Source organism: Lactuca saligna, chromosome 6 (genome assembly GCF_052625555.1).
Source record: "Lactuca saligna cultivar CGN05327 chromosome 6, ASM5262555v1, whole genome shotgun sequence".
Lineage (NCBI taxonomy): Eukaryota > Viridiplantae > Streptophyta > Magnoliopsida > Asterales > Asteraceae > Lactuca > Lactuca saligna.
Genome location: NC_136422.1, coordinates 173,218,703 through 173,232,038, shown reverse-complemented (window position 1 = coordinate 173,232,038; position 13,336 = coordinate 173,218,703). Strand labels below are relative to the sequence as shown.

The 13,336-nt window shown below is 35.8% G+C and overlaps 1 protein-coding gene across 1 annotated transcript; it reads right to left on the bottom strand.

The window, feature by feature from the left end:
• Positions 1-9,035: 9,035 nt before the first annotated feature.
• LOC145000545 (delta(12)-fatty-acid desaturase FAD2-like) lies at positions 9,036-10,399 on the bottom strand. Its single transcript, XM_078959784.1, has one exon. The coding sequence runs from the start codon at positions 10,354-10,356 to the stop codon at positions 9,199-9,201; it is 1,158 nt and encodes a 385-aa protein (XP_078815910.1). The 5' UTR covers positions 10,357-10,399; the 3' UTR covers positions 9,036-9,198.
• Between the last annotated feature and the right edge of the window lie 2,937 nt (positions 10,400-13,336).

The following is a 13,336-nucleotide window of genomic DNA, read 5'->3' as shown; positions in this document are numbered from 1 at the left end:
ATCTTTTGATTGTACATCCTCTCCATCACGTACAATCTGATTTCTTCCAGCATTGTTATTATTGGTTTCTTCCGGGCCTCTACAATTGCTGCATTGAAAGATTCAGATATACCGTTTTCCACCGCATCACAACAAGTCTGAGGTTCAAAGAATGCTCTGCACCATGTATTTGGGTCTCTTTCTATCAGGTGCTCATAAGCTTCTGTGGACATTGTACGAATTTCCCTCATGTATGATCGGAAATTGGAATCGGTTGTAGCCTTTGCAGCACTCCAAAATAACCTCCTAAACTCAACACCCGTGAACCCCTTCTTCTTAAAGTTGGCATAGATGTGTCGGGCACAATTCCTATGCTCACATGATGGTGCCCTTTCCTTAACAGCCTCCATTAAACCCTACAAGGTGATAACAAATTTCAGTTTTAAAGTACATAATAACACATAATAAAGTAAGTAAAATGTAAACTATAACATACCTTGTGTTGGTCTGAAATAATTGTAAGACCCCTACCATCTCCCATCTCAATGTCCTCAAGTAGATGATCAATGAACCACATCCAAGTTTCCTTGTTTTCAACTGGCACAACAGCCCATGCTAGAGGATACATTTGGTTGTTTGCGTCCCTACCAACGGCTGTTAACAACTCACCTCTACAAATACCCTTCAAAAAACAGCCATCAACACCGATAACCCTTCTACATCCTTCAATCCAGCCATCCTTGATAGACTTCAGGCAAATATACATCCTTTTGAAGTAGTGTGTAGCATCAGGCGTATGATTTGTCTCGATCAAGACTGTTGACCCAGGATTAACCCTCAATAACTCAGCACCATAATTCCACAGTTTCTCATAATGGCTTACCAAATTGCCTGAAATCTCATCTAGTGCAAAGTACTTGGCATTTCTACACTGCCCAAGACTTACCTTGAGACCATAGTCTTTCCTAACCACTTCTGCCATTTTCCTATAGCTAAACTTAGGCCTTTCCAAAATGTCAGGTATTAACATTTTTCCAATCCACTTATACGTAACAATACAACCCAATTTTTGTTGTCTAGCACAATTATGTTTATCAATTAGTGACTTGATCTGGAATGAATTTTCCTTGTTCATGGGACTAGCCCATAGTCTAAAAGGGCAAGATGGCTTCCCTTTTTCATTTTTACTGCACCTTACTAACAATGCTTTTGCCTCATTTTTTTCATACCACAATGAATAACCCTTAGACACAGCATAATTTGTTAACATATGTTTCAGTTCATCTCGATCAGAGAATTTCATACCTAACTCAGGCATCATAGTGTCCCATTTTTGGTTTGGATCGTGAATAGGATGTTTTTTTACCTTACCACCAGCTTCTTCCTCTATGCCTCTTTGTGGAATAAGGTTCTTCTGTGACAAAAAAGGATCAACAACTTCAGGCAATTGAATGTCCTCATCATCAGCTTCATGGTCCACCGATAGATCATCCGATAATACCGAGTCCACATCATCTTCATATGTTTCAGTACCACTATCCCATTCTTCATCTTTTTCTTCTTCAATCCAATCTAGTAAGGGTTCATGATGGTCATCAATGTAGATACTTATTTGATTATCATCATCATCAAACCCAGCATCAACGAACCTAACATAATCATCTTCATCCCTGAGCTCCCTTAACCCATCTACGAGGGGCCGATTTTTAAGACAGTAATACATATCCCGACATCTATTGTTGATCAATTTTTGGAGATAGGTCTTGAACTTCTTGAAATCCATGTTACGTACATCTAGCCCCATAACAGGTACTTTATCAGGATGAAAGTAAACCAAGGGATTAGGAGAAAAAACACCTTGATGGTAGACATCAATGTTGAGTGAGTCACGAGACACGCTGGCTGCACGAGACATCAATGTTGAGTGAGTCACGAGACACGTTTGCTGCTGAGAACCCTTGCTGCACAATCGACTAACTTTCCTTCACCTTCTGTAAAAATCAATTTCACTTACACGAGTTCACCGTTCCATTATGTAAGAACCCTAGATATCGATAACTTTCCTTCACTGAGAACCTTGATGGTGAATCGATATCTTGTGGCTATTATGTGGCACTTATGTTTGATGTAATGTGGTTTAATAATCCACGTCAGATTATCACCGGTAAACATTCGAACGTAACCCACAAATGCCGGTCACCATTAAAAAATGTTATTTATATTCGTAACTTTATTTGGATTTATAATAAAAAACATAAGTTCGTTGGTTTTTTTTGAACAACAAAAACGTAATTGGGGTAATATGAACGTTTTTGAAACTTAATTGGTCTTTTAAGGCATTTTCCCAAGAAATAATCCATTGCCGAGAGATCCAGTTGTTGACAAAATTTTCAAAGGAAGAACTACCGACTTGGAAGTCATTATAACTATAAGTTTCTGATTATATGCGTTTTTCTCAAGGAAAGCTGGATAAAAAGGAAGGTGGAGAGGAATATAATTTAAATTTTAAAAGCCCTAAAATTACGATGTTGATTTTATGGTCGAATTATGTTTCATGATTCAGTAAATTGCACGAATGGTCCTTATGGTTAGGGCAGTTTGTGTGTTTAGTTCCTAACTTATTTTTTTAACTTGGAATATCCCTATTGTTTGTTTTTGTTACGTGTTTGGTTCCTGCCTTACCTAAAAAGACTATTTTTCCTTTGATTTTTTAATTTATCTAAATAAACACTCCCCCAAGCTCATCCCTCTAATCTTACATTGTCTACCCCACCATTTTTTTCATATTCAAATAATAGTTTTTTAGGTAAGACATGGACCAATAGCGTTACAAAAACAAATAGTCTGGACCAAACGCATAACAAAAATAAACAATAGAGATCTTCCGAGTTAAAAAAATAAGTTAGATATTAAGCATGCAAATTACCCCAAGACATAGGGACCAATCGTGTAATTTACTCTTCATGATTTAATGGAATTCTAATCAAGTTTGATTTTTTTTTTGGTTGCAGATTATGTTTATGATTTCATGCAATGAGAGTATAAAAAAATTGAAGATGCAGATTACACAATTACACAAAATGATTAAGTAGGGAGATATGGAAATGAAGATGGAAATGGTTGTAGATAACCTAGGAAATGATGTATTGTATTTGGATTCCAATAGTATGGATAAAGCATGCTTGTGGCATTGTCATCTTAGACATGTTAACAAGAAACGCATAGCCCAACTCCAAAAGGATGGAGTGTTGGAGTCATTTAACCTTAGGGACGATGACATGTGCAAGTCTTGTTTACTTGGAAAGATGACCAAGTCACCCTTCACTGGCACTTGTGAAAGGGGTGAAGGTCTATTGGATCTCATACACACCGATGTGTGTGGGCCCTTTAGATCCACCACAAGGGACGCGAACCGCTTCTATGTGACTTTCACTAACGTTATAGTAGATATGGGTATATCTATTTAATTAAGCACAAGTCAAAAACCTTTGAAAAGTTCAAGGAGTTTAAACAAGAAGTGGAGAATCAATTGGGCAAGAAAATCAAGATGCTTCGATCCGATCGAGGAGGAGAGTACCTAAGTCTTGACTTCCACGACTGCCTCAAGGAATGCAGAATAGTTTCGCAATTGACGCCACCTAGGACACCGCAGTTGAACGGTGTGGCTGAGAGGTGTAATCGAACCCTATTGGACATGGTTCGTTCCATGATGAGTCGTGCATCGCTACCTGTCTCACTATGGGGGTATGCCTAAGAGGTTGTCGCCCATATCCTTAACTTAGTCCCCACAAAGAAGGTTTCCAAAACACCTCACGAGATGTGGACAGGCAAAACTCCCTCGTTGGCACATATCAAGGTTTGGGGTCGCGAGGATTTCGTAAGACGAGAGACTCACGACAAGCTCAATCCTCATAGTGAGCGGTGTATTTTCATCGGCTACACGCATAAATCCTTTGGATATCTCTTCTATAGACCGAGTGATAATGTTGTCTTCATTGCGAGGAGAGGGGATTTCCGCGAGCGAGAACTCATAATCCAAGGGGATAGTGGGAGGCAAATTGATCTTGAAGATATTGAAGAGTCGAGCGATGAAGGAACCTCTAACGTTGGCGCTCAACCCGAAGAGGAAACTCCGGTTGAACCGATGGACGAATCCTTACCTCTTAGACGTTCTGAAAGAGTTAGAGTTCAACCCCAGTTATATGGCTTTCATATTACTACAGAAGGGACACGTATATTAGTGATGGTACACTAATAAATCTAGATGAACCTAACAACTATAAGGAAGCCATGGCGGCCCGGAGTCTGCGAAATGGAAAGAGGCAATGGATAGTGAGATTCAGTCCATGTACGATAACCAAGTTTGGAATTTGGTTGACCATGTGCCCGGACGTAAGACGGTTGGGTGCAAGTGGATCTTCAAGAAGAAGACCAAGATGGATGGGAATGTTCACATGTATAAGGCGCGATTGGTTGCGAAGGGCTTTACTCAAACTCCCGGAGTTGACTATGATGAGACCTTTTCACCAGTTGCCAAAATAAAGTCTATTAGGGTGATGCTAGCCATTGTTGCATTTCATGATTATGAAATATGGCAAATGGATGTTAAAACCACTTTCCTTAATGGGAAGTTGGCTGAGGATGTTTACATGGCTCAGCTAGAGGGTTTTTTCAATACGAAGTATCCCAATAGAGTGTCCAAGCTTGAGAAGTCCATTTATGGACTTAAGCAAGCATCTCGCAGATGGAATCTTTGCTTTGATGAGAAAGTCAAAGACTTTGGGTTTGTACGAAGCGAAGATGAATCATGTGTATATGTCAAAGCCAGTGGGAGTATAGTTAGCTTCCTCGTATTGTATGTCGATGACATACTACTCATAGGAAATGACATCCCGACATTGCAGGAAGTTAAGTACTGGCTCGGGAAGTGCTTCCCTATGAAGGACCTCGGAGAGGTTTCCTATATTTTGGGAATAAGGATAGTGAGAGACCGAAGTAAGAGACTAATAGCACTTAGTCATAATACTCACTTGGAGAAGGTACTAAAACGTTTTAGTATGGAAAACTCAAAGAAAGGAGAATTACCAATCCAAAGTAATGCCAAGTTGAGTAAGACTCAAAGTCTGAGTACCGAAGCCGAGATAGAAGAGATGAGTCTAGTACCTTACACTTCTACAGTTGGCTCGATCATGTATGCTATGACTTGTACTCGCCCTGATGTGGCCTTCGCTTTGAGCATGGTCAGTAGATATCAAGGGAACCCTGGCAAAGCACATTGGACCGCAGTCAAGAATATTCTTAAGTACCTTTGGAGGACAAAGGAATGGTTTCTAGTCCTTGGAGGGAGTGATGACTTAAAGGTGCGAGGGTATAGTGACGTCAGTTTGCAGACCGACAGGGACAACTACCGTTCGCAGTCGGGCTGGGTGTTTACCCTTAATGGAGGAGCAGTGACTTGGAAAAGTTCCAAGCAAGAAACCGTCGCTGATTCAACGTGCGAATCAGAGTACATTGTAGCGAGCAAAGCGTCAAAGGAGGCAATATGGTTGAAGAACTTCATTGGAGACCTTGGAGTTGTACCTTCAATAAAAGATCCTATGGAAATTTTCTGTGATAATGAAGGAGTGGTTGCCTTGACCAAAGAACCAAGGGATCAACAGAAAAAGGACTCCTCGTAGTAAAGAGGGTATCGTCATAGGATAACCCAGTAGATCCGCTTACGATGGGATTGAGTAGGGTTAAGCACTTGCAGCACGCTAGGAGCATTGGGATGAAGGATGATATTAGTTTAAATTAGATAGTTTAGAAATGTGTAATAGATAAATGAAATTGATATTTGATGATTAAATAAAGAAATATTATTTATAAGTAAAGTTATTGTCTTATGTTAATTGTTTAACTATTGTTTCACTTTGCATGTTTTGACTTCATGAATATTTGAGTTAATTAAGAATAATCGAATTATTCAAACGGTCCACAATCGTTCATATGTTGGAAGTAGGTATGAATGAAGACTGTCATGAATTGGTGTGTAGATTTTCTGAAAGGTATTAGACATAGCAAAGGTTTGCTACAACGTTCATGAGTGCTTATGAACAAGTTTTGAGCATTGGAATAAACCTGCGCTTGCTGAAATCACTTCATGGAATTTATCACGAGTGATCGCAAGACGATAATATCATATGGTCTTAAAACCAAGATATATGGTTTATTGCTTGCGAAAACGCAATTGTTGTGCATTCATAATGCGAAAACGCATCAGTAACTTGATGTCATAAAACGCATTGTTGTGTATAATTTGATTAGTGAATAGTAAATGCATATAAGTCGAAGTTTATTTGTTCCTTTTATCCTAAGAGGGTAAAAGCGATATCAGGGCCCATCGATGATTTGATTTGACTTATGTGTCGGGCCCGGTCAGGACTGAATTGATGTGTTCAATTAAGTTCTATGTCAAATGAATCTAAGATCGAGAAACAAACCGCTGGACCATACGTATGACTATGTTCCATGTGATTGTCCGTACGATATCTAAAACAGAGGACCGTCTGATCCCTTATCTAAAGGACAGGTTGCTGATAAGATCAGAGTTTGACAACGTCTTTGAGAGCTACGATTGCTAATCGAGTTATGCTTGCATTTATGCTTATTAGACTTATCCAAGTGGGAGACTGTTGGATTAGTGTCTAAGCTCGTAACTATGTTTGGTAAGTACTTGATCCGGTTGTGCATGGTCCTTTTGGGTTGCCCTCACCAAAGCAATTTGACTGGAGAAATAATAGAGAAAGAGGTTATTATGATTTATTAATATATTATAAGAATAATATATTAAAAGAGAAATCATATTTGTTTAATTAATATTGGTCAATAATTAATTAATATTTAATTCTGTGATCAAAAGTAATTAATTAAACTAGAGGGGTTGAATTGTAATTATGTGATAGTTGCAAATTAGGGCAAAGGATGCCCTATGGATAGGGTGGACGAATTCAAGGGGATAAGGCCCTAAAATTCGTCCAAGGATAAAGCTTCTAGACTTATCTTATGGGCTGTTTAGTAGGCAAGCAACCAAATGAGGATAAGGACTAAAACCCTAATCTCTACCCTATTTAATTACCCCTTGGCTAAGGGATATCGGCCACTTGATCCCTAGTAGACCTAGAGCCAATTTTCTGCCTCTCCCCCCCCCCTCTCTCTCTCTCTTGCCTCTCCATTTGCTTTTGGTGTTTGTGAGTCATTAGAGGTACTACATTTGTGGTACTTGCTTTCAAAGACAAGAAGATTGAAGATTTGAGTTGTCCTTACAATATAACAACAAGAGGTATGTAATCCCTTCTACTATCTAGATTTCGAAATACCTAGGAGCATGCTAGGGCTCTTCTTGTGTTCATAATGTTGTGTATCTAATAGTGAAAACATAGATCCAAATCTAGGGTTGCATGCACACATAGGATTGTTTGTATAAAAATCTAGGAAGTAAAGTGTTTTAATTTGTTTAGAATTTCGCACTGATTGAAAACTATGATATTTCTCATAGAATAGATGTATAAAAATCCAAGTCATTATAATTATCGAGGATGAATATGATCTTGACACACCAAATAAAGTTGTAAGAGAAATATCACCGATAAATATCAAAATGACGATAGAGATCATTTATTAGAAATTTATTCATATACATAAATATGTATTGGTTTTGTTAATAAATTTGTAATTAACCCTAATTCATTATATATGAAAAAATTACTTTTTTTTTTCAATTGTCGAATAATATAATTTATAAAGTTATTGTAATGAAAAAAATATAGATTATATATTTATTAATAGCTAATTCGTTAAAGATGGGTTTTATACAAGTTATAAGAATAAAATATAAAATGAAATATAAAAAATATATTTTTAGGTAAAAAATGAAATAGAATAAGAAATTAAACACTATTTTCTTATAATTATACTCTATTTTGCTTAAAATAGATATAAGTCAAGACTAAGATAATTTTCCCTAATAAATAAAGAACTTTTTGTCATATGTCACCCTCCCATTGATTTGACTACATGTCATTTTGTGGTTATTTTCAATTAGTTTTTTTTTTCATATGACATTTTATGTTTTTTTTTTCATTTTATTAATTTCCACATAATATTTAAATGTAATAAATACAATAAATTTAATAATAAATACATATTAATTTCATTAATTGATTTTTTTTTTAATTTCAATTTTTCAAAATTAAAGTTTCATTAGTTTCTTTTGTTTATTTATCTAAATTATTTGTTTAATTTAAAAGAAAAACAAACAATTTAACTTTAATAATTAATATTTTTCAATTTTTTTATAAATTTAAACTTCTCGTATGTTTAGAATTTTATATTTTTTTTCTTTAAAATAAACTCATATAATACATTGGTCTTACACCTACTAATACAATATATGACTACTTTTGCACTTTGACTCTCTTATAAATCCTTGGCCTATTTGGGCCAATCCCACAATGATGAATAGTTTTCATTTAAATCTCTTTGATCCATATAAATATTATAGAAACAGAATCATCAAACGTGGCTGTTGGTAGTCTTCTTCACCGGTCATTACCTTGAAGACCCCATTAATTCCGGCAATCATCTCCTTTATCTAATTTTACTTTTTCTAGCACATTCCTCCAATACGTAAACAACCAATAATTAATACATTATCCTTTTAAAAATGACGTAAAAAATGGAATTATAAATTGATATAGAAACCTTTGACCATATAGAAACCTTTAACCATATTTTTTGTAAGTAATGTGACCGAAGGCTGTTTCGAATAACGAGTCAGAAATTATAGGTATCTTTGTTTTTCCAACTTTGAAGTAATGATGTAATTCCTCCAAACATTACTATATATAATAAAGAAAAGCACCAGCATGTTTAGCGATGGATGAATCTGTTGATAAACAATATACCGCCCACGAGATAGATTTTTTGGTTAATTTTGTTAATTTATCGTCACTAATACGTCCCAAATTAACCAAAAATATATGTCGTGGGTGTTATATATTTTTTTAGTCCATCGCTAAACATACCTGTGCTTTTCTTTATTATAGTAATGTTTGTAGAAATTACACCATTACTTAAAAGTAGGAAAAAGAAAGATACAAATACAAATATATAGTAGATCATTCAAATTACATAGGATAACAACAATTTCATTCCGTTTTCACTTGTTTGCTTTCTTGATCAGTACTGACTTCTGTACCAGTAGATACCTTTGTTCTTCTCATCACCCTCATCCGGCTCAACAAACAGACAGTTCTTGGATTCTCTCCATAACGCCATGAAAAATGGAGTGCTATCTTTTTGATAAAACTCTCCCACAATTGGCCTGATCGCTTTGGTGGCTTCCATGGCATGATAATGAGGAATGTAAGAGAACAAATGGTGTACGACATGTGTGTCAGTAACGTTATGGAACACCTTGTTTAGAATTCCGTAATCCCTATCCATTGTTGAGAAAGCACCATTCATCCAGTTCCATTGAGAGTCGTCGTAGCGGGGCAAAGACGGGTGAGTGTGTTGAAGGTATGTGATGGTAACAAGAAACGCGTTCATGACCATCAACGCACCTCCGTAGACACAAAAAACATTAGCGAACCCTGCAAATGTCGCCATTTTATACAGCAACCAAGAAAAGCTGACAAGTCCGATGTCAGTGATGAGGATCAGGACTCGCTCGTTATCAGAGAAAATAGGGCTTCTTGGATCATAGTGGCTTGCGAATTTATCATAAGGTCTTCCGGCAGCATTGATGGACAAGTAGATATACCATCCGAGACTGAGTTTGACAGCAAGGGTTAACGTTCGACCTATTGGATTGTCGAGGTAAAACGCCGAAGAACCGAGTTTTGATTTTGTCTTTGGGACATATACTTCGTCACGGTCAAAAGAACCAGTATTAGAATGGTGACGACGGTGGCTTATTTTCCAAGAAAAGTAAGGCGTTAGAAGGCATGAGTGTATAACAAACCCTATACAATCGTCGACCCATACATAGTCACTGAAGGCATGGTGACCACATTCATGACCAATAACCCAAATTCCGATGAACACACAACCTTGAACGAACCAGTAAACCGGCCATGCAAGGTAAGGAAGAGGGTGAGGGAGCAGTGGAATATAAGTTGTGGCGAGGTAGTACAAGATCCAGACTAGGGTGAGGTCATACACAATATATGAAAAGGATCGAATCAAAGATCTTTCGAAACAGTGAGGAGGTATGGCTTTCTTGATATCTGCTAATGTAAAGGGAGGTTTCGTGGTTGGGGCTCGTTTGCTACTTTGTGTTTCAGATTTCTTAACATCTAGATCACTAGGATATGAACGACCATTACCAACCATGTTTCTTAAGAAATAGCTCTGGATATATATCACGGTATGCAATTAGCAGAGATGCATGAGCTTATATATATATATATATATATATATATATATATATATATATATATATATATATATATATATATATATATATATAATGCACGTATTTTTGTGTAACATATCGAATCTTGGTCTGAAACGAAAATTCGAGGACTCAATGGATCGACTGTGTGGTAATTTGGTATTGAATTTTTTAAATTAAATTGAAAATGGACAGCGGGTTGGCTTCTGAAGCTACGGTGGGGATAAGGGTGTGGTGTTTAATTTAACAAAACAAGTTTGTCTCATTGGATTAGTTGCGCGTCTCTCTTGTTTTTTTCCACCTAACTAATATACCCATTATTTTATTTTATTTATCTATATATTTTTTTTTAGTTCCAAGTGAGGCTTGATTTTCTCAGTCTTTGGTTTAGGATATTTTATTTTTCAACGGGCAACATGCTCTTTTGTTGAGAATATTTTATTTTCAATGGGGATTGCCCACTAGAAAAAAGAATATACGCGATTCACTTTAAATCTTAAAAAAATTAATAAATTTTTAATTACAATTTCATTCAATAATCATTCAACTCTACACTTTCTCTCCTCTATATGATATTCATATGTATTCTATTAAACCCTCGTACACTTTCATTGTGGAAGACTTATAAAGAGAACTGTTTTATAATACCAAATTCTACAAGATTGAATTTTCGGTTTAAAATTAGTAGAATTTTAGGAAGTCACTTCTAATTCACATTATAGATTAGAATATATATTTTTTGCGGTGAAAACTTGATAGTGATTTAGGAACCTTCAAAACCGTCCTTTCTACACTGCATCAATATTGGAATATTTAAAAACAAACGAAAATAAACGGGACAATTATTATATTGGACAAATTACACGAATGGTCCCTATGATTTGGGGTGATTTGCGCGTTTGGTCCCTAACTTATTTTTCTAACTCGGATCGTCCCTACTGTTTGTTTTTGTTTCCCGGTTGGTCCCTATCTAACCTAAAAGACTATTATGCCCTCGTTAATTTTTTTAATAAAATTTATTATGTTTTATTTATTTATATTATTAAATAAACAAAACCTAACGTTATCCCACCCACAACCCTCCTCTTTCACCTTTTTCATCTCCTTCTCATTTTCCACTTCATGTATCTCTGTATCTCTTCCCCTTGCAAATCCAGATCGATGATGCTTTCTTGTTCTTTCCAATGGCCGACGACCATCTGTTATCACTACTCCTCTGTCGTCGTTGCTACAACCTACAAAAGGGACACCGGCCGCCGCTACTACAGACCGGAAAAGAGACCCTAGCGATCTTTCATATCCTTTCAACTAGATCATCAACGACATGCAGGTCCATCTTTGTCGACGCTCCCACTGCCGCCCAATGCTCGACATCTTCACCCCTCAACCTCTGTTCCAAATTCAGACCATCCTTTCTCTCTCAAATAACATCGATACCAAAACCCAAAAAAACAATCTGAAAAATCAAACTGCACAATCACCAATTCAAGGATTTGTCATCTAAAATCAAAGATTCAAGGTAACAATCTCCTTTTCTTCCAAACTTCGGTCGACTCTCTCTCACTGCTAGCATCAGGTTTTTTTCTTGAAAATTTCTATGGTCACTGGCATTGATTTACCATCTAAAATTGATTCTCAGGGGAGATTGGGATAAGAGTTGTAGATCCAAGAGATCAGGACTGAGTTGCACATCCATGAAATCGGGTTAGATTTCATGGAAATTTCATATATTGGGAATGGATTTGATTCAGGTTTTTTATTACATTTATCAAGAAGAAAACCAAAATTTCTGATTTCGTTGATGATGGTTTCACGAGCTTCATCAGATTTGATTACAGAGGTTTAAGATTTGGTTGTATCTTTGATTAAATTGTATTTGATTTGATTTGATTGTATTTGGTGGCGGTTTACCCGAAGAAGACGTAGTTGTCGAATGGAAATTATCGAGCAAAAAGTAATCACATGGAAGAAGCGCATGAGGGGTGATTTTGGTAAAGGAATAAACAGGATGGGATCATTAGATATTAATAATTATATAAGTAATTATGTAAAATAAATAAATTATAAAAAAAATCAGTAAGGGCAAAATAGTCTTTTAATGTTAGAAAGGGACCGCGCGGGAAACAAAAACAAACAGTAGGGACGGTCCGAGTTAGAAAACTAAGTTAGGGATCAAGCGCGCAAATTACCCAAACCACAGGGACCATTCGTGTAATTTGTCCTATTATATTTTAAACAAAACATTCCTTTCTACACTGCATCAATATTGGAATATTTAAAAACAAACGAAAATAAACGGGACAATTATTATACTTTAAACAAAACATTTTAGATATGTCACTTGCTAAATCAAAAAATTATGAACAATAGATGAAAAAACAGTGGCTTAATATACTTTCTTTTCAGTGGCTTAATATACTTTTTTTTTCATGTTCTAGAATTGAGTGGTAAATTAATATCATTAACGACAAATTATATACACGCTTACATTTGACAAAATGATAGCTCCAGTTACTAAAATTAGTAACATTTGAGAAAATGATAGATCCTCTTACTAAAATTAGATCGACAACAATATAATTTTTTTTTTCATTTTGGTCTCCGTAGTTTTCAAATACAAATAAATAATCCATGTGTGAGAAACAACTTAATTAAATAGTCCATGTTTTAACTTTTTTCTTTCTAGAATTCAGAACCATGACAGCCACACAGAACTTCCCTTTTAAAAAAATCTTTAATTTCATTATAATTTTTAATTTTTTTTTTTGGAACGGCAAATCTATTTTATTCATAAACTATTATCCAAAATCCATCTATATTACTTGTTGGGTGCAAAGTTCTTTATTTATGTATGATTTTGTAGATGGTTTGACTTTTGTAGACCCACTTGCATGTGGTGCATTAACCTTATGATTAATG